Raw genomic sequence first — 21333 nt, forward strand, 5'->3', positions numbered from 1 at the left:
AAGAAAGACGGGCATCTCATACGCTTAGTAGTACAAAACCTTACTTTTATCTTCAAAGCTTAATTCTTACCTCTTGAGAAATTAAAGTAAGAATGAAGAGAAAGCCTGAGATGCAAGAAACAGCTTCCTGGTTACAGCTAAGATTTTATCAGTAAAGAAACATGTAGGTTGGGTGTGGTGGCTCACATCTGTAACACCAGCACTTTAGGAGGCCAAGATGGGGGCACTCCTTTAGCCCACAAGCTTGAGGCCAGCCTGGGCAGCATAGCAAGACCCCATCTCTACAAAAAAATAAAACCATTAGCCAGGCGTGGTGGTGTGTACCTATAGTCCCAGCTACTCAGGAGGCTAAGGTGGGAGGATCGCTTGAGCCTGGGAGGTTGAGGCCACAGTGAGCTGTGACTGCACCACTGCATTCCAGCCTGGGTGACAGAGTGAGACCCTGTTTTCAGGGGGGAAAAAAAAATTCTTACACTTGTAATTAATGGAGCCATGTGAAGTATTTTACTACTTGTATATATTAAGCACTGTGTCACTGTGTGTGCACTGCTGAGAACTGAGCCCTGGTGGAGGCTCCGAAGAGCATCCTGGAACCCCCTAGGCTCTGAGGAGTCCCCAGGTCAGGGAGTTTGCAGAGAGCAGCCTTGGATCAATGCTACAGAAGCCAGAGGAGGTGGAATCTGGAAATCTCCAAATTCACTTCCACCCAACTTCCCAAAAAGTACTATTATTCTTTATTAGCTACTTCTTTAGGAAAATTTAAGAATGGTCTCACTTTTCATCACCCAGTGTTACACCGGAAATATATTTCAGGAAGCAAGTGGCTATCTCTTCTTCCTTAATAAAAGCCAAAGCTTCAAAGAGATAACAGAGCTGAACCGAAATAGCTAAGCCATTCTCCCCATTTCTAAATATTACATAAAGTCTCCTCTTCAAAAGCCAAAGGGTATAAAGTTCCTGTGCTGAAAGCAGCCTCTCATCTACCCAGTGAGAACGAGCGCTGGAGGGAGGAAAGCCGCGGGGCCAAGAGTCCTGCTGTACAAGGCATCATCTTCCTTATCCCCTTCTCTTTCTCCTCTGTATCAACAGTGCCCCCACTAATGACCATGGTCATGGCAGAGCCAGGCAGAGGCAATGGTACACTCAGATATCCAACTCCAGAGGCATCTGCTCAGTTGCTGACAGCAAGGACCCTTACGGAATGCGAGAGACCAACACACACCAAGGCTGAGACGCTCACTAGTACACAAACTCAGTTTAATGGCACGTATTTTCATAAAGCCTACGGAACACAAATCTACGTTTCCTCCCTTTTCCTTCTGCCAAGACATATCAACAGCATCAACTCCAACCTCTGTCGCAGGCAGGTTTTCAAACCGTGAAAACCATGGATTCACAGTAAACCGACTCTGCCGTTCTCTCCATGCCTAAATGGCTATCCATCACCTCTCAGGGTCTCCTGAACATCTCCCTTCTTCTCTCGTCACATCCTGGACCTGATATCTCAAACTCACAGGCCTAATCCATCATTCTTTCATTTTCTTCATTCAACTATTTTTGAGCATCTGCTGTGCTCCAGGCACTACTATAAAAGAAAAAAAAATGCAAGCATGAATATTGCACGGTTTTTGTCTTCCCAAAGTCCCAGCGGAGAAGAGAGACTTCTAGATTAAAAAAAAAAAAAAAAAAAAAAAAAAAAACCATACAATCCTATGTGACAGGAGTCACAAAGCAACGCACATGTCCAACTTCACAGAAGAGGGACTGGCTATGTTAGCTTGGTGCAGACGGAGAAGATTTTACACAGGTGGTGATAGTCTAAGCTGACTCTTAGATGTAAAAGGATTTCGGGTGCAAAAGACTGAGAAGAAGGGAAAACAGAATTCGTAAAGGCACAAAGGTCTGAACAAGTAGGCTCTGGTCCAGATAGAGCAATAGGTTCAGAACGGCTGGAATGCCAACTGCATGGAAGGGTAAGGTTGTGTTCAGACTCAGAAAGAAACCTGGAGCATTACCGTCGGTAATCACGCCAAGAAACCTGGAGCATTACCGTCGGTAACAGACAACCTGGAGAAGTATGGAGAGGGTTTAAACCAAAGCCACGTCAGCCCGAGGAAGTGCTTTATCTCACTTATCACAGGTTTTTCAAATATTGAAATTACTAGCCAACATCTAAAAATTAGCAAATTTCACATAAAAATATAGAATCTTGACTCCTTTAAGAGAATAATCTGGCACACTGGGCCAACATTCCTATGGTGACATGTGGCAGAGTAGCAGGTGCAGCAGCTGGCCCCTTCAGGTGGGATACCTATCACCTAGTCCATGACCGCCCCTGACCGCCCTCACTTGGAGGCACGTGAATTTGCAATCCCTGATTTTAAGGGAGAGGGTAACACCACAGACGGGGATTACAGGAAAATAACACTGAAAGTGACCCGGTGATTAAACTGGGCAGTGAAACTGAAGGCAAGAGGGCAATTTAGGAGGATTTCATCACAGCCTGAGGAGGTAAGAAAAGCCTGAACCAAGTTCGGAGAATAAATACGCAGAAGAATGTAAAGATTCAAGAAATGCTTAAACTGCTCCAGGCACAAGAATGCTTATTAATCATGGAACTTTTGTGTGTCATTTGTTCATGGACACAGACTATTAGGAGACAGGAAGGACTCAAAATTAATTCTCAATTAAAAATAAAGTGGCTATTAAGCAAACTATGTGGAAAATCCACCTCAATGCCATACAGCAGAGACAACCGATGAGGCACAGCTGTCTGTGATTCTCATCGTGGACTCTCAGGATCGTTTTCCAGGTGGAACAGAACAAATCCTACTGCAAACCCTCTGCGCGAAGCCCCTGACAAGTGATGTTTACAAGCAGGGGCTGGGGTCTAACCCAGTACAATCGCTCACAGCAGGACCAGCAGTGAACTGGCAAACTTAGAAAGCCTTTCGGCTCATCCACGGGAGGGTCCTGCCCGAGAACTCACAGAGGCCGTTGACATCCAGCATGTTGGAGATGCCCCGGTCACTCATGTCCACTTCGGGCTGATTCTTCTCCCGGCTCTCCTCCACCAACTTCTTCAGAGACTTGGACATGGTCTGCACCAAACAACAAAACACGTGGGCGATGGCAGCAAGCGCAGGGGCGGAAAGGAAAGAGGTCTTCGCTGCCACTCTGAGGCTTCCCCAGGGTTGGAGCGGGTGGGCGTCCGAGGGCGTCCCAGGGGTTGGTCCGGGCGCGGGGAGGGGATGGGGTAGGGCAGGGGAGTGGAAAGGGTCCAGCCCCGCTCCGGCAACGCAGCGAGAAGCAACCCCAAGTGCCACGCCGCACACACTCACCGAGGAAGGCAGCCCCTAAGAGGGTGGGCGTGCAACCACAGGCTTCGGCAGGACGCACTCCAGCTGCGAGAGATGCCCTCGCTTCCCCGCAACACCGGCACTCAACAGCGAACACGCCCTGTCTCGGCGCCCCGCGCAGGCGCACCCAGCTCAGCTGCCAGCTCCACGCCCGACCCTACCCATATTAGGAGAACAGCTAGCTAGACGTGGCTTCTGAGCCAGGCTCCGCCCTTAAAAGTATGTGCTAGAGGTTGGCCAATCACGTTCGTTATTCGGCTTCGAGACCCCGCCCCACGCTGAGGTTAGTTTATCCCCGTGGCGCCTACCCCGCGGTTTGGAATTCTGATTGGGCCAAAGTTGGCGCGTGCGCACTAGACTTGGCGCATGCTCAGTTGATGGGTCGAAGCCCAGAGGGCTGTGGGCGGAAGCGGGGAAGTTTGTGGCGTGACTGCGTCAGGGAGGGTGGTGGCTGAGGGTGGGTGTTGCGAAAGCTGGCAGTAAATTGGCTCCGTATATTTATCTTCTGTAATAGCGGCTCCACTCGCCAGAAGTTGCTACCCTGCGTCCCGTCTCCACAATGTGCCTCTGAGGGACCTTGTGGGGCACGCAGCTTTCCGTCCTGTTAAGAGCTTCTCCAGGCAGGGATTCCTGCGCTGTCTGCGTTTCCCCAGCGCCCCGCTGGAAATCTTTTTCAATAGGTTTCTAAGGCTGGCTTTTACAAACCCTGACTCTTTTGCTCTTGAGCAGCAGGAACTACCCTCAGGGATAGAAGCTACAAGTAAAACCCTACTATTTCAAAAGTCGTTTGAAAACACCACTAAAGCGATGTGTCTTTCCCAACTATGACTTACATCTGTGAGACATGACGTTCTGGCTTCCAGGAATCTCCCGCTTCCTCTTCCAAAAGCAACCAAATTTTAAGTTCTAGCAAAACTGCTGCCCTCTGCCTCCCTATTTCCTGACCCAGTCGTAGTCACCCAGCAATATCCTATGCCTCTTTCACCAAAAACCCTGTCCTGAGAGACTATTTCATACTATGGAATAAAGATTGGCACCAGGCACTTTTCTCCTATTGTCACCTAAATTGATGATAGACGGATACCACACATACGCATGTATATATTGTAGATTGTAGCAGGGATCAAAGCCTTAAGGAGATGTGGTAAAATCGTGTAATTATAGCTCCGAACCAATTGGATAAAAAAAAGGATCTGCACTCTTAAAAGCAAACATTGATTGCGTAAAAAACGTTCCAAATGAAAGGGTCATTCCTGCATTAGTCTTCTTTGATCTGGAACCGTTCTTGGCTTTTATGTTTATTGAACTAGACATTATGTAAGAGTACAGACCAGGTGTTGTGTGGAATGTCCTTTTAAAGTGAGTTTGATGTTCCCTTTCGGGTTCTGAATTTTTGGAGAAACACCACTACAGCGATGTGTCTTTTCCACTGTATGATATCAAGGTACAAATGACATCGGTTACTCCCAGTATAGGTGATGTTCACTTAGGCAAGGTAGTGTCTGCCAGGTTTCTTCACCATAAAGTTACTATTTTTTTCTTTATGATTAAAAACAATGCTGGGGGGAGGTGCTACTTGATCGCGTCCCATTCCTCATCTAATTTTTACCCACTCGTTTTAGCATCCACTGATGATTTTCTTCCTTCATAAATTTCATCTATACGTATTAGTTGGTAAGGTAATCTCCTTACATATTTATTTCTTGAATCATTAACTCTTTTAAAGCAAAAGTCCTGTTTTGAAAAAATCAGAATTTTTCTTGTTCCATCCATTTCTAATAGTGAATCTTGACTATGTAGGCTGAAGACATTAGTACCTGTGTTAGTCGGCTAGGGCTGTCGTAACAATATACCACAGCCTGGATGGCTTAAACGACAGAAATTTCTCACAATCCTGGAAGTTCAAGATGAAGGTGCCAGCAGATTTGATTTATCCTGTGGCCTCTCCCCTTGCCTTGTGGATGACTGTCTTCTCTTGGTGTCCCTCCAGGGCATTTTCTCTGTGCAATCACATCCTTGGTGTCTCTTCCTCTTCTAAGGACACCAGTCCTATTGGACTGCCAGTGGCAGTCTTCTCTATAATAACACCCTGCGTTTGTTTCATGAATGTACTCTTTTCTCAAGTATCACTGAGGATAATAGTTTTTAAACCTCTCTTCTGTTCACCCAGTTGTGTTTCTTCAGGAGTCCATTCTTATGTGTATTTATCTAGTCTTTCCCTTAGAAAAGAAAGATTCTTCCCCTCTCTGGTGATGGATTCTTGGTTGTCCTTTTGAGTTCAAGTGTGAAGATCTGAATTGGTTTTTCTAGATAGCTGGAGTGGTCTCTTGTTTGTGTGTATTGTTTTCCTCCTAGATCCCTAGACTGATAGTTGAATTTCTTTAGAAGTAAGAACCCAGCGTAATGCTTGCAGGTCATCACCTGGCTACCTTTTGGGGGTGGAGGAAAACAGTGGATTGTGAGTGCCAGTTAGGGCAACTTGTGACTTTGGTTTTAGCCCCTCACACTGCACCTGCCAGCCCCATATCCAGATAACACCTGGAACAGAGACAGTCCCAGCCCTCCTGCATTTCTCTCTTGAAGTTATTTTGAGCTGCATGCCTCCATTCACTCCTGTTTCATAGGAATTTGTTTTCACTCCTGTTTGAGACAGGAAAAACCAAACTGTTTCTGCTACTCTCACAGGCTCAACACTTCTGACACCAGAGATTCCCCCACACGTGAAACAATTCTCCAGCAGACACCAGCTAGGTGTCTTACAGTTGAACTGATTCTGATACTGTCTACCTCAACTTACAGTCAAATCCCACAAGTTAAGTGTTCATTTCCACAACAATTTAGGTTGACTGTCACCTATACTTCTGACTGACCAGCTGTCAATCAGGGTTCCCACACCCAAACTCAGGTTTGATGAATTTGCTAGGATGATTTGTTAGTCTGTTCAGGGTCCTGATTGCAAGCAGTGAAACTTCATGGTGACACAATTTGGAATCAGGAAACTTATCCCTTGGCCATTAGATCCGGGAAGCTGGCTCAATGTATGCTTCACCAGATAAGAATATTAAGGTTTTTGCTTCGGGACTGGCTCAGGAAATCAAGCAGATAGATGGAGCTGGGAAGTGTGCTTTGTGAAGTCGGGAGACATCAGCTGATAGTCTTGTATGGCTGTCTTGTTCTCTGCTTTATCCTCAGTGCATTTAGTACATGTCACATAGCTGATGCTCAATAAACATTTGGAAACAAGTGAATTAAGTGTAAAGCAGAACCAGGGGATATACGATGGGTCTCACTAATGAGAGTAGAGTCGACTCTTTTCTCCTTCTTCCAGCTGAATTACTCAAACACTGAATTACTCAATAACTACTTCCCTTTGCTATACATGAAAATATCATTCTCCCAAGCCTGACCATCCCCTAACCCACTAAAGAATCACTGCTTGTTTCCTAGATGCCTAGCCTGGAAGATTTTGTAAAGCTTCATTTTGTCTCTTCTTTCTGTATTTTTAATTTTAAAATATGCTTTCCTCAATTTCAGGTACACATCTCCCAGATATTCCAATATGCCTCCTAGAAAAGCATGCCCTTCTGAGTGGAAATGATACCGTTACTCTAATGATGCAGTCCATGATCAAAGCATCATTTTTTTGACAGTGACATCATGTTAATCTTGCTTTCAGAAAAGTACTATGTTATTTCATGTTATTGTTAAACTTTCCCTGGATTCCGTAGCTTTGCAATTCATTTTTTGATAAAAGAGGAAGATCTTATATCTGTCACATTTCATCTGTTACAATTGGCCCATTATTCTAGCTTATCAAGACCTTTTGGATTTGATGGTGTTATTCATTGCATTCACCATCCTTTCCAATAGAATTGTCACCCATAAAGTTGATATATCTATCCATAATACAAAAAAGGAGCAGGAATTTTTGTTGTTGTTGTTTGTTTGAGATGGAGTCTCACTCTGTAACCCACACTGGAGTGCAGTGGCACGATGTTGGCTTACTGAAACCTCCGCCTCCCAGGCTCAAGTGATTCTCCTGCCTCAGCCTCCCAAGTAGCTGAATTTTTAAGGTGAGAGTGTTTTATTTATGTGGCTCCATACTCTGTCCAGAAATAATTTCTCTGGTATTTGAGTATTAGAGTAAGATGAAGTGATATATTCCTCAGCTTCTTTCATTCACTTGGTCTCATGTTCTTAGTAACCCTTGATTTTGCATAATTAACATAAAGCAAATCTCCTTTGTAAAGGCTTCTGCTTTTCTAGAGGCAGTGAAAAACTTTATAAAAGCATTTGAATTTTCTTATGAAAAGGAAGCTCATATCTACCTCACCTAGTTACGTGTCTGGCAGCATTGGAGATGAGGATGTGCTGTTGAACTTTCTACTTCTGGTTAAATGGCAAACCATAATGTTTATTTTCACTTAACATATTGTGTTAAGGAATAGGCAATGGTCGAGCATAAATATATCAGAGTTTGGATATTTGTCCCTGCGCAGATCTCATGTTGAGTTGTAACACCCAGTGTTGGAGATGGGCCTGCTGGGAGGTGTTTAGATCATGGGGGTGGATCCCTCATGGATGGCTTGGACCATCCCCTTGGTGATAACTCTCGCTCTGAGTTCACATGAAATCTGGTCACAAAAATGTGTGGCACCTGCCCCCTACTCTCACTGTCTTGCTCCTGCTTTCACCATGTGACATGCCTGTTTCCCCTTTGCCTTCTTCCATGATTATAAGCTTCCCAAAGCCACCCCAGAAGCCAAGTAGATGTTAGCACCATGTTTCCTATAAAGCCTACAGAACTGTGAACCGATTAAACCTCTTTTCTTTATAAATTACCCAGTCTCAGGTATTTCTTTATAGTAATGCAAGAATGAGCTAAAACAGAAAATTGGTACCAGGAGTGGGGTTTTGTTATAAAGATATCTGAAAATGTGGAACTGACTTTGGAACAAGGTAATGGGTAGAGGTTGGAAGAGTTTGGAGGGCTCAGAAGACAGAAAGATGAGGGAAAAATTGGAACTTCTTAGAGACTGGTTAAAAGTTGCGACTAAAATTCTGATAGTGATATGGATAATGATGTCCAGGCTGCCCAGGTCTTGGATGGTAATGAGGAACTTAGTGGGAACTGGAGCAAAGGTGACACATATTATGCCTTAGCAAAGAGCTTGGCTGCATTCTGTCCATGCCCTAGGGATCTATGGAAGTTTGAACTAAAGAGTGGCAACCTGGGGTATCTGGTGGAAAAAATTGCTAAGCAGCAAAGTGTTCAAGATTTGGGCTGGCTACTTCTAATATAGCATGTGCTCAGATGTGGGAGCAAAGAAATGACTTTAAATTGGAACTTATGTTAAAAAGGAAAGCGGAATATAAAAATTTGGAAGATTTACAGCCTGGCCATATGGTAGAGAAAGAAAAAGCTTTTTCAGGAGAGGAATTCAAGCAGGCTGTGGAGCATCCACTTGCTAGAGATAATCTGCATAACTAAAAGGGAGTCCACTGCTAATATCCAAGATAATGGAGAAAGGGCCCCAAAGGCATTTCGGAAACCTTTGCTGAAACCCCTCCCATCACAGGCCCAGAGGCCTAGGAGAAAGAATGATTTCATGGGCCAAGCCCAGGGCCCTGCTTGCCTGCACAGCCTCAAGACAGGGCTCCCCACACCCTGGTCACTCCAGCTCCAGCTATGGCTCAAAGGGGCCCAGGTAAAGCTTGGGCTGCTGCTTTGGAGAATGAAAGCCACAAGCCTTGGCAGCTTCCCACGTGCTGTTAAACCTGCAGGCACACAGAGTACAAGGGTGGTAGATTCCTGGCAGCTTCTGCCTAGATTTCAGAGGTGGTATGGAAAAAGCTGGGTTTTCAGGAAGAAGCCTTCTGCAGGTGCAGAGTCCTCACAGAAAACCTCTACTAGGGCAGTGTAACAGGGAAAGGCGGGGTTGGATGCCCCACACTGAGTTCCTACTGGGACACCGCCTAGTGGAGCTGTGTGAAGAGGGCCACTGTTCTACAGGAGAGTGGAGAATACTCAGAGAAATTAAATAACCGGGAGAGTACAGGGTCCTGGGGATAAATGAAGAAATGTTTCTCAGCATGGCCAGGAGAAACAGAAGTTTGAGGCAAATGGGAGGGAAATAGAGAATTCAGAGGTTATAGCAAATTTCTCTGTAGTTAAGGCAAGGTCTTTGGAGAAGCTCAGATTGACCTAAGGGCATGGCAAAAGGTAAACATAGGTGAGACTTGGGCCTGGCTTTGGAGAGTATGGGAAAAGCAGGTACGTCTGTATGGTAGGGAGGTGAGTCTTACTACTACTAATTGACATAGAAGCTAGCATTTACTAATTACCTGATATGCATCAGGTATTGTTCTGAGTCCTTACACATATATACTTAATTATCGCAACCCTGTGAGACAGGTAAAATAATCCCATTATACAAATGAAGAAACTGAGCACAGAGAGATTATGTAAGCACTTAACTAGTACAGTCAAAATTCAAACTCAGGCAGCTTGGCTCCAGAACTGATGCTCTGGAAGATTCATGTATATATTGAATTCTTTGCCAAAATATAAAAATTAAACTTGAAAATTTATATATGCCCCATAGTGAAAGACAGAGTTTTAATAAGTCAAAAAATTAATGCAGCATAATTGTGTACAATTCAATAATGTTTATTATGCCTAATTGAACATTCACAAGAAATTTATGCTTCTATATTATGATTAACTTTTGTTGTTCTTGTTGTCGTTTATGAGATAGGGTCTCAGTCTGTTGCCCAGGCTGGAGTACTGTGGTTAATTCACAGGGTTTCACTGCAGCCTTAACCTACTGGGCTCAAGTGATCCTCCTGCTTCAACCTCCTGTGTAGCTGGAACCACAGGTGCATGCCACCATGCCTGGCTAATTTTTTGATTTTTTGTAGAAATAAGGTCTCACTGTGTTGCCCAGGCTGGTCTCAAATTCCTAGGTTCAAGCAATCCTCCCACCATGGCCTCCCAGTGTGCTGGGATTACAGGTATGAGCCACTGCCCCTGGCTATTATTACTAACTTTTAAAAATGTATATCATATATGCCATAATCATTTCCAAGTCTTTCAAAGTTTTTTTAAATTTCAGCTCAAAATATTAGAATGAAATGCATACTCAAGGCTAAAGAAGCTATGTTCTATGTTCGAGAAAATGTACAAATATTGATTTTTTCTTTTTTTTTTTTGAGATGGCGTCTCGCTCTGTTGCCCAGGCTGGAGTGCAGTGGTGTGATCTCAGCTCACTGCAAGCTCTGCCTCCTGGGTTCAAGCAATTCTCCTGCCTCAGCGTCTTGAGTGGCTGGGATTACAGGCGCCCGCCACCATGCCTGGCTAATTTTTGTATTTTTAGTAGAGATGGGGTTTCACCATGTTGGCCAGACTGGTCTCAAACTCCTGACCACAGGTGATCCACCTGCCTCGGCCTCCCAAAGTGCTGAGAATACAGGGACGTGAGCCACCATGCCTGGCCTACAAATATCGATTCTATCCATGGCTTGGTGAAAACCATAAAAGTTCAGCTTATTCTCTGTGGCATCAGTAGGGGTTGTGTATAAAGATGGCGGAGACCTGTCCAGCGTGCTGCAGAGGGGAAGTGCTGAGTGAACATGAGTTGTTACCCACTTAGCTGTGCCAAGTTAATCGGAAAGCGGAGGGATGCCGTGCATAATCAGCATGAAATTTTATGAAGACCTGATTGGAGGAAGCCACGAAGGGAGCTATGCTCGTGTCCTAAAATTGAAAAAACAAAAAGTATCAAATTATATGTTTCACATATTTGAACGTTTTTCTAGAAATGTTAGCCTAGAAACAAAGTACCACAGAAAGAAGCTTTATAGAATTTACAGTGAACCTGCATATATTTCTTGAAGTAACCTTGCCAAGAATGAATGCAAATACTTTACAAAGGAATATTTCTGGGCGTGGGGAGTTGAGGGAAAATGGGGAAGGACTGCTAATGGGTACAGGGTTTCTTTTGGGGGGTAATGAGTAATGAAAGTGTCCCAAAATTGGCTGTGCTGATAATGGGCACACAGCTCTGTGAATCTACTAAAAACCACTGAATTGTATACTTTAAGGAGATGAATTATATGGTATGTAAATTGTATGTATGTAAATGTATGGTCTATAAATTATATCTCAATAAAACTGTTATCAAAACATTTGACCTTCTTATTCAAGTTCTTACTGCAAATTTAATTTTTCTGAAACACATATGGAATTAAAATGATTATATTAAGTAAAACATACTATTTTCATCCTCAATGTTTGTAGTTTCCTCTTGAGATTTATTTTCATATACTTCTGTGGAACAGTGTGTGTTTGTGTGTGTGTTGTGGGGATAGATGGGTCCCTGCTGTCTCTCACTTTCTAGTCATTCATTTGGCAAATATTGATCAAGGCACTGCCACGCTGCAGATATTGGTTTTAGTAGTAGGGACATTAAAAAATGAGCAAAACAGACAAAAAGCCCTGCTCTCACCATGCTTACATTACTGGCTTTTCCTACCTCAGCCCTACCCCAAGTCACCAAAACACAGACTTATTTCCAAGACACTCACTTACTCAAGTGAGTGTAGCTGCAAGGGATATAGGATTTCCCTGTGAACAATGGTATTTACCATAATATATCTCCAAATCATGGTTTGTGTTTATATTAGCAAAATGAGGAGCTACCTCTGTATGTAAATTGTATGTATGTAAATATTACAAATTTACATTTAACATACATATTTGCATGCATATTTACATATATAAAAAGTTGAATTTTATACCAAAGGAGTATACATACAAAAGTATACAACTTTTGTATGTATGTAAATATGCATGTAAATATGTATGTAAAATGTAAAAGTTGTTTGTATGTAAATATTAGCAAAAATTACGACTTAACAAAAAGTTGTAAGTATGTAAATATTAGCAAAATAAGAGCTACCTCTGTATGTAAATTGACTTCATGTTTTATAGCTATGTTTTACATTTTTTCATTTATGTTTAACATAAAGTGTCAAAGAAATCGGTGGTACCTTTAAGAAAAAAAAACAATTACACGTGAAATTATGTCCACATTCATAAAAGAAAATGTAAAACTGGGAAAATACTGTGAACACCAACAGTTTAAAAAATTGATGTATCTCGCTATATATTTCAACTTAATGTGGCATTGGATTAAATGGCCGTCACTTCTCTCAGTGACTCGGTTTATACTTGTTCAGTAAAAACCTGGACTCGGTTTATACAAGACCAGGATATACTTGTTCTTTCCACTTTATGGTATTGTCACTCTGGGGATCAAATGGGGTTGTATGTTTGCAAGCCGCTGAAAACCACGCCTACAGAAAAAAAAAACCCTACCAATATAAAGTCACTGTATTGTTAAAATTGTCTCTTTTCCTCCCTTTTGAAATGTTTGTAAATTTCAACTCAATGTCTAAGAGTTGATTAGCTTCTAAATCTGATGTGTGGCACATTTACTGGGGTCTCTCTCTGTGTGCTTTATGTGCATCCCCGTGATACAGTATCTGCTGGTCCTGCGATTACTATTTCTCACCAAGTAATATAACTATATGTATAAAGATATCACTACCAAAAAGTTTATTAAGTGTTGTCTGTAGTTGCAAAAAGTTGAAGAGACCTAAATGTCCACTTAGAGGGGCTTCGTTAAATAAATTAGGCCACACTCATGCAATGGAATACTCTCCAAAACTTAAATATGATGCACCAGTGTTTTTATTGATATAAGATACTAATGATATAGTGGTAAGTGGAAAAAACACACCACCAAACAGTAAAAAATGTGCATGAAAAATATATGCAAATATATTCAAAGAAAGGTGTTAAGAATATATGAGAATGCCCAGGGTTTTAGAAAAATTAGTCTATTTTCTGATACTTCTGAAAACAGCAATTATCAATTTTATAAATAGTAAGTTATATTTTAAAAACCATCTAGATTTCCAGCTGATACAGTTTTATGTCTAGTTTGGTTACAAAGCCTAAGATGATTAAACGGCAGAAAAATCAGAAACAGATACCCGCTTGCCAACAGCCAATTTTCCCTTACTTACTCTCTTGTTTTTTGAGATTGAGTCTGGCTCTGTTGCCCAGGTTGGAGTGGAGTGGCGCCATCTCAGCTCACTGCAACTTCTGCCTCCTGGGCTCAAGCAATTCTTTTGCCTTAGCCTCGCTAGTTGCTGGGATTACAGGCGTGTGCCACTATGCCAGCTAACTTTTGTATTTTTAGTAGAGACGGGATTTCTTCATGTTGGCCAGTCTCGTCTCAAACTTCTGACCTCAAGTGATCCACCTGCCTGGGCCTCTCAAAGTGTTGGGATTACAGGTGTGAGCCTTTACTCTCTTTAAGTATCTACTTGCACATCAAATGAGAGGATCGTAAGCACAGATGCCTGCAATACTGAATCAACGTCAGATTCTGAGTTGTTGTTTAGGGAAGATACCAGAGCTTTACAAAAACTAACTATCAGTCACCATTTCTTCAAAGAATTACTGCAGTTTTCAGCAAGAAGTAGATAAAATAGAGCCCGGTGTCCAAATTTTCTATAGTTCTATTTATGCAGAAATAAACATGGGTATTCAACCCTAGGCAGTGCACTGACGTCACAGAAGGAGCTTTTTTTAAAAAAAACAGCATGTTGTGACTCCTCCTTGGGAAATCCCGATTCAGTGGGTTTTGGTGGGAACTGGAAGTCTAATGTAAGTAACTCCACAGGTGATCTGACACAGAGCCGATTTTGGTAACTCTTAATAGCAATTTAATGCAATGTCCACCAGATGGCACTCATGTTCCCAGAATAGAAAGGCAAGTCGGAAAACTGCTCAATTTGTTAAAGGCTGTGCTTCCTACTCTGCAAGTGTCTGCCTTTAGAAGTCTACACTAGGCCGGGAGCAGTGGCTCACCCCTGTAATCCCAGCACTTTCGGAGGCCGAAGCGGGCAGATCACCTGATGTCAGAAGTTCGAGACCAGCCTGGTCAACATGGCGAAACCCCGTCTCTACTAAAAGTACAAAAATTAGCCGGGCGTGGTGGCGTGATGCACAGAAAGCACACAGCTGGCGCCTGTAATCCCAGCTACTCAGGAGGCTGAGGCAGAATAGCTTGAACCTGGGAGGCGGAGGTTGCAGTGAGCCGAGATTGCGTGCCACTGCCCTCCAGTCTGGGTGACGAGCGAAATTCCGTCTCAAAAAAAAAAAAAAAAAAAAAAAAGCCTACACTAAGTGACTCTCATTGTCTAAAAACAACAAATGGGAATATAAAATGTTTGTTTTACTCACGCCTCCACAGTATGGTCCAGAGGATGGAGAGCTGGCGTTGGGCCCATCGTAGAGTGTGAGATAGTTCTGTACACAGTCTCCTGGATCGTCAATGCTGACAAAGTAGAAGTTGACGGTGACAAGCCTTCCAGCAGGAGCCACTAGGGCCCACTCACAGTGTGTGTTGTTTGGGTACGTGCCTGGATAGCCAGGGCTGGTGAATGAGCCTCTGTCTCCATAAAGAGTTCCACCACATCCTGCAAGGAAAACAGGACAGGAAGTTTGATTCAACCACATATAAGCCGTCCAGTCTGGCTTGTGAGGCAATACGATTTTATTTTCTTAAGGTGCTGAGACTCTCTGCGAGAATAATGGAGGCAGAAACCCCTTTTCCTGTTCCTCTTCTTTGGGCTGCACCCTTTCTCCTCCCTTCCCCTGTCTTCCCATTGCCACCTCCACCTCTTCCATCCTCCACACACGTGCCTTTGTGTGCATTTCACCACCCGGGGACAACTTCCTCCAGGACTGTACTTTAAAACTGGGTGTTGAGAGCAGAATGGAAAAAAAAAAAAAAACCTTGATAAACTGCGGAAGAAAATCAAGTTGTTCTCTGTGTGCTTTCGATGGTGTAGAGATGTTTGGGTGCCCTGAGTTGATGCTAATGATGCGAGTGATGTAAAATTAGAAGTAAAATTCAGCACTAAACCAAGAGGGAGTGTGTTATTGTAGGTGGTGGCAGGAATGACTTCATTATAACAGTGACTTTACTGGGCTAATAACTGACATACTTAAGGTCGAATACTTCAAGTTTTGGTGTAAATTTGTTCCATTTGTTAATCTGTATACGAAGGCTGTCATGATTTAGACTGCCTATCTGTGGAGATCCAGGTCATCTCGGGGACAGGAAGAAGCTGGCTGGCATAGTTCCAGAGCACGTGGCTGGGCCTCTGACCACCACGACCTAATCCCACCTCCATCTCAGTCTAGTGGAGCATTTTGGGCAACTCATTAATCTTGGTGGGTTCTGTTTTTGGTTTTGTTTTTTGAGATGGAATCTTGCTCTGTCGCCCAGGCTGGAGTGCAGTGGCACGATCTTGGCTCACTTCAAGCTCTGCCTCCCGGGTCCATGGTGTTTTTTGTTTTGTTTTGTTTTGTTTTGTTTTGTTTTGTTTTTTGAGACGGAGTCTTGCTCTGTCACCCAGGCTGGAGTGCAGTGGTGTGATCTCGGCTCACTACAGCCTCCATCTCCCAAGTTGAAGTGATTCTCCAGTCTCAGCCTCCCCAGTAGCTGGGATCTACACCCAGTTAATTTTTGTATTTTTAGTGGAGACGGGGTTTCACCATGTGGACCACGCTGGTCTAGAACTCCTGACCTCAGGTGATCCACCCGCCTTGGTCTCCCAGGGATTATAGGCGTGAGCCACAGCACCTAGCTTAATCTTGGTGTTTTATTTGCTCGTCGATAAAATTTGAGCATTGGAGGTTATCTTTAAGCTTCCTTTGGGTGCCAAGATTCCGTTACCACAATTGTCTTAATAGAACCCTTTTCTTAAGATATTTAAAATGAGTTCTGTTTATCTTTCTTATTTTGAAGGTATTTTGGTATTTCGGGACACTTCATAAAGGTATTTCTCCTCTCTTGCATTAAATGTATTGACATGACTTAAATTTTCTTTAGTTGTTTGATAAACAGCCAACCAAAAATCCGAGAAGATACTTACTACCCTACAAAAGCAATTTCTCTCCGGCACCGCCAGGAAATGTCAGGGCCTGCGAGAAGCACGACCACTTCTATATATGCCAGAATGTGTTCATAAGTTGGATTTTTGGTAAAAGTTTTTCTTTAAATTCTCAAAGAACTTCCTTAGTCAAAAAGTCTAACAAAATTTAATTTACCAAGGAATCTTTAAATCTTCATACCTTACTTTGCTTCATATATCAACATATATTCTTTTATAAACAGAAATAATGAATACATGTAGAATTTAAAGTAAGCTGGCCAGGCGCGGTGGCTCATGCCTGTAATCCCAGCACTTTGCGAGGCTGACGCGGGTGGATCACGCGAGGTCAGGAGTTTGAGACCAGCCTGGCCAATATGGGGAAACCCTGTCTCTACTAAAAATACAAACATTAGCTGGGCATGGTGGCGGTATGCCTGTAATCTCAGCTACTTGGGAGAGGTAGGAGAATCACTTGAACCCAGCAGGTGGAGGTTGCAGTGAGCCAAGATCACACCACTGCACTCCAGCCTGGGTGACAGAGTGAGACTCCATTTCAAAAAAAAAAAAAAAGTAATCTGTACTTTCATGGTTAAAAATCTCTATTCTTAACACAAACTAATCAGGTACACAGGTAGTTAAAAATATAAGGTTACTTTGCCTTTTTCTATGAGACACCTCATGGTTTTCTCACACTGCTTTCCCATACAAAGTGCAAATGTCTTACCAGAGGGTGATGAAGTCCAGATGATTTCATATCCGCGATCAGAAGTTACACTGTCACTCTTAAACCGTAGGTAAAGCGCATTATTTTGAGAGAAGACAGGGTTTGGTAGCAGAGTTCCACAGTACTTGCCCAGTAATGGTGAATTGCTGTTACTTCCATTTCTCACCTTTAGGAAGGAGTCATTCATTATTAACCTTACACTTTCTTCTCTAAGGTACATACATTAAAATGGGAGACAATTGGAATGACGACACTGTTTGGAAAAGCTTTGTCTTTTCTATAGTTAAGAATGAAGGGTTTTCTGAAAATACACGCAGAAATCACCTTCACCTGCAAAGGGGAAAAATGTTCCACGTGTAGATCAAAAACATTTGCATTTTGATTCAGAAATATCTGTTAACCTATAGTAATTGAAACACCAGGCAGCTTTCTTATGCCATAGTCTGTGCTGTGATCCTGCAGCCTTTGCTTATGGGGAAACATTTTGGAGAATGTAGGTAAAGTGAATTTTTAAAAGGTGGGGATGGGTGCGGGCAATGTTGCCTGCTCTGTTTCCAGTCAACTATTATACCTTTTTCAGTGTGTGTGTGTGTGTGTGTGTGTGTGTGTGTGCGCACGTGTTTCTCATTAAAAATTACTTGGCTATAAAAGGGCTATGAGAAAATACAATGCAACGTATAATGAAATTCAGAACGAAAGGAATTTCTATATGGGCAAAGGACAGAGTTATAAACTATACAATGTCTGTTGTTAAATGTGTTTTACAAACACATTCCGAGGCCTCGTTGCTTTTTTGTTTCAACTTATTTTTGAGTAGACACATATAAAAACAGGAGATGAGTTGGTGTTTTATGGGGAGACAGAACCACACTGTGAACTGAACCACTTTCTGTCCCCCAGCCTGGCTCCTACCCTGCATTCACAACCAGCCCTTCTTCCAGGGGGCTCTCGACGCTTCTTACAGAAACGTTACACAGGCAATGTATGTTGGAACCAGACTGGCATGTGGAAATGCTGATTTTACTGATCTATGTATTCAAAATACTGGAAGTTCCTCTGTTCCCTTTATAATTCCATGGTTTAAACTTTGGTTAATTGGTTAATTGCCGGTATCTTAAGTCACAGAGTTAAGACATCTTGCTGGGCTGTGTTGATCAGGTGAGATTCCTTTTAGGTCTATGTAGTAGCCCATGGGAGAGAATAATGCCTTTTTAGTGCTTTGGGGATTATTCTGCTACGTGTTTAAACAAAGTAGCCTTGCCATGACAGAGTAGCCAGTCATCCACTAGAAGATGGGAGGGCTGCCATATATAAGACCTGCCAGCACCATGCTCTTGAGTTTGGGTGTTTTTCCCTTGGGGTCCTCTTTTAAAATGCCGTTGCTCTGAGAGGAGCAGCGAGATACTAATTTCCACTGACATTGCTGACAACTTGTCTTATTCACCGTCCTCTCCTAGGAGGAATGGGACCACCGAGAGCAGCAGGCATCTCTGGGACATCAGAGGATCCTGAAAGGGGAGGTGAAGGCAGGAAAACACTAGCAGATTCCAAGCATGGTCTAGAGCTCAGCCCTCGCTTGGGAGTAACACAGTAAGAATCCTCAGTCAGACATTTCCGTTCCCACTGCAGTTCACAAGAACGGAATGCTGAGGCTTCCTGGTACAACTGCCGAGAAACTATGCCTACAGTCTTCCCACTGAGAGCCAGATGGAGCCACATTTTAGAGGCCTAAGTGGTGGTTTCCTTTCTTTGCTTATGGGACAGGAAGTTTCAGATCCATTCTGTGGAGTGATGAAGGACAGCTAGGAGGAGGAGTTCTCACTCTCCATGGCTGGAAAGCAAGGCTTTGCTTCCCAGCATCTATCAGGCAAATGGCAAATGCTGACTCTGATCAATAATGGTCCATTCAAGCTGGAATGAGTTAAGAGTTACTTGCACTGTGACTCCAACCTAACGAGATTATTCCATCTTTCCTCCAGATCCCACTCCCCTCATTCTTTCTGCTTTACACTTCATATAAATATTTGGATCTCCATGGTGGGGGAGGTACATAGGTCCAAGTTGAATAACCTGACCGGCATAAAGAATAACTGTATTTGTCTCTTCATTTCCTTCCTGCTACATACATCTTTTGGTCTCCTGTCATGGCGAATATTCCTTTAGAAAAGGCATGAGCTTCCTGAGTGTTATTTATGGCGCTATATGTTAAGGCTATTGATTAATAAAGGATTTAGATGAATTCCAAAGGGGAGAGCTTTCCAGGATGATAAAACTCTGCATCAGGAATCATGTGGAAGCTAAACCCATATGCAAAGACCATGTGCCGGGACACCCTTCCTGGCCAGGCTGGGCAGAAGGTGACAGCAGCCCTAGAAGCCAAATCAGATGAGGGAGTTGCAGGGGAGAAAAGAAGGAAGAAAAGAAAGAAGGCCCTTGGTGCTAAGAAGCTGAAGATGTTTTGTTGGGCACGAAGGCTGAAGCTACCAAGAAACTAGCAGCTGAACAGAATCCTGCTGGAAAGAATCCTCCCACAGAACAAAGGAGCCTGCTGCATACACCGGTACATTTGTTTATGCTACAAAGATCAAATCATCTTGGGCAGCTTATTTTGAATGAAGTCCTGATCAAAGAGGCAGTGAGAAAAAAAAATAAAATTAAAAATACAACTCCAGATCAGGTGTAGACGAACAAGCACACTTTTTGGAAACTTTACTGAAGACTCTTGTGTGGTGAAACAAAGCCAATTGAGAGACGGTCAGGATGAGGTTTAGATTTAAACTCCACTCACGGAAGAATTCAGCATCCTTATGCTCTTGGCTCTTAGGTTCCACCTAAGTACATTTCCTAAGGATGAATGCATTTTCAACAGAGCTTGCAAAGCTTACAACCCCGTGAGCTCTGGGGTTTTCTGGCAAAACACAGGTGCTGAGTTCCACACACTGGGTCCACATCAGATGAGGCTTATTCAGACTGTCTCCTGACTATGAGCAATGATGTTCATGTCCCATCTCGCATGCCCAATGCAGGCGATGGCGCAGAAAGAGCACAGAGGGAGTTCATTGGGGGCACTGGAGGACCCCAAAGGTTCAAGCCCAAGAGGCGCATGGCTCTGCCTGCTCCAGATGCAAGGGGGGATTCTCTCTGTGTGTCCTGGGGTGGGAGTGGAGGGTGGGTGAGTGGAGGATGGGCAAACAGCAAAGTCACTTCTGTGCCCAAATTCAAGCTCTGGAGTGGTGGAGAAAGCACAGAGCACACCTCCTGTGACCAGGGAGCACTTATTCAAGGAAACACTTGTCTTTAGAGGATGTTGACAATGCCCGAAACTTACTGTAGCTGCCAGGGAAATGACGTGAGCTATTTGGTATCATTCAGTTTCATGTGAAGAATCAGCATGTTGTCCTTAGACTTCCCTCTGATCCTTTTATGTCTCAACTTACATATTGCTCTCTTAAGCCTTCTAATTCCCAGACTGAGTTAGGGACTCCTACCCATGCTGGACCCAGTTAGTCCTTTACACATTGTACTGTAATTGGCTATACCCCATCTGTCCTTCCCACCAGACTAGGAGTCTCCTGAGGGCCCTGAGGTTCCCAATTTCTGGTGTTTGGACTGGTGCTCTGTAAATGTTTAGGGAATAAAAGGGTAATGAATAAATTAATGAAACAAATAAGAATCGTATAGTATTAGCAGCACTAGAGAAAAGATGTAAAATCTTAATTGATCCATCATCTTTTAAATAATTCATTCAAATGATATTCAAATGCATGTTACCTCCAAGAAATCGTTTCTGCATCCAACTGAGTTCTCGATGCCAAATGAATGAAAAAAGAGAGAAATGGTGTGGTTCTGGGGGGCCGTGACGGTAATGGTGCAATCCATGCCATTGTTATAGTTATCTGGCCATCCAGGGCTCCTCAGGTTGCCAAATGCCTTGTGATAGTCTCTGTTGCAATCTTAGAGGAAAAATATGCATAATTAATGTATGCAATCCAGTATGTAGTGCTCTTTCAACTTCACAGGAATCATTCAAAAAGATCATTACATTTAAACACACTTTAGAAAAAAGTAATCCAGCTTCTTTGTTTATCTTTGAGATAATTGAGACCCTGAGCAGTGAAGTGAATGGCAAGCGGCACACACAGGTGCAATGCAGCAGCTCGTTCACAAAAAACCCCTACGGGAAGCACGACACAGGAGGCTTCTCCTTTAAAGACGAATACTCGAGCATCCTTT

General features: G+C 43.1%; 2 protein-coding genes across 6 annotated transcripts in view; both read right to left on the minus strand.

Moving 5' to 3' along the window:
* Positions 1-3486, minus strand: part of RSU1 (Ras suppressor protein 1) — a 237044-nt gene extending 233558 nt beyond the window's left edge. For all 5 annotated transcript variants that reach the window (XR_006700803.3, XM_005564723.4, XM_045399633.2 and 2 more), the window contains exons 1-2: positions 3342-3486; positions 2990-3101 (exon numbers count right to left, since the gene is read on the minus strand). Coding sequence is in view for 4 of the 5 variants with exons in the window: in XM_005564723.4 (XP_005564780.1) it covers positions 2990-3098 (109 nt within the window). In the remaining variant the exon portion in view is untranslated. The remainder of the gene's footprint in view (positions 1-2989; positions 3102-3341) is intronic.
* A 6522-nt stretch (positions 3487-10008) lies between these two features.
* CUBN (cubilin) overlaps positions 10009-21333 on the minus strand; it is a 314813-nt gene continuing 303488 nt past the window's right edge. The window contains exons 64-67 of the mRNA XM_005564724.5: positions 20872-21053; positions 17101-17266; positions 14677-14912; positions 10009-11115 (exon numbers count right to left, since the gene is read on the minus strand). Of these exons, the coding sequence (XP_005564781.3) occupies positions 11008-11115; positions 14677-14912; positions 17101-17266; positions 20872-21053 (692 nt within the window). The 3' untranslated portion in view covers positions 10009-11007. The remainder of the gene's footprint in view (positions 11116-14676; positions 14913-17100; positions 17267-20871; positions 21054-21333) is intronic.

The sequence above is a fragment of the Macaca fascicularis genome, chromosome 9 (genome assembly GCF_037993035.2).
Source record: "Macaca fascicularis isolate 582-1 chromosome 9, T2T-MFA8v1.1".
In the NCBI taxonomy this organism is placed as follows: Eukaryota; Metazoa; Chordata; class Mammalia; order Primates; family Cercopithecidae; genus Macaca; species Macaca fascicularis.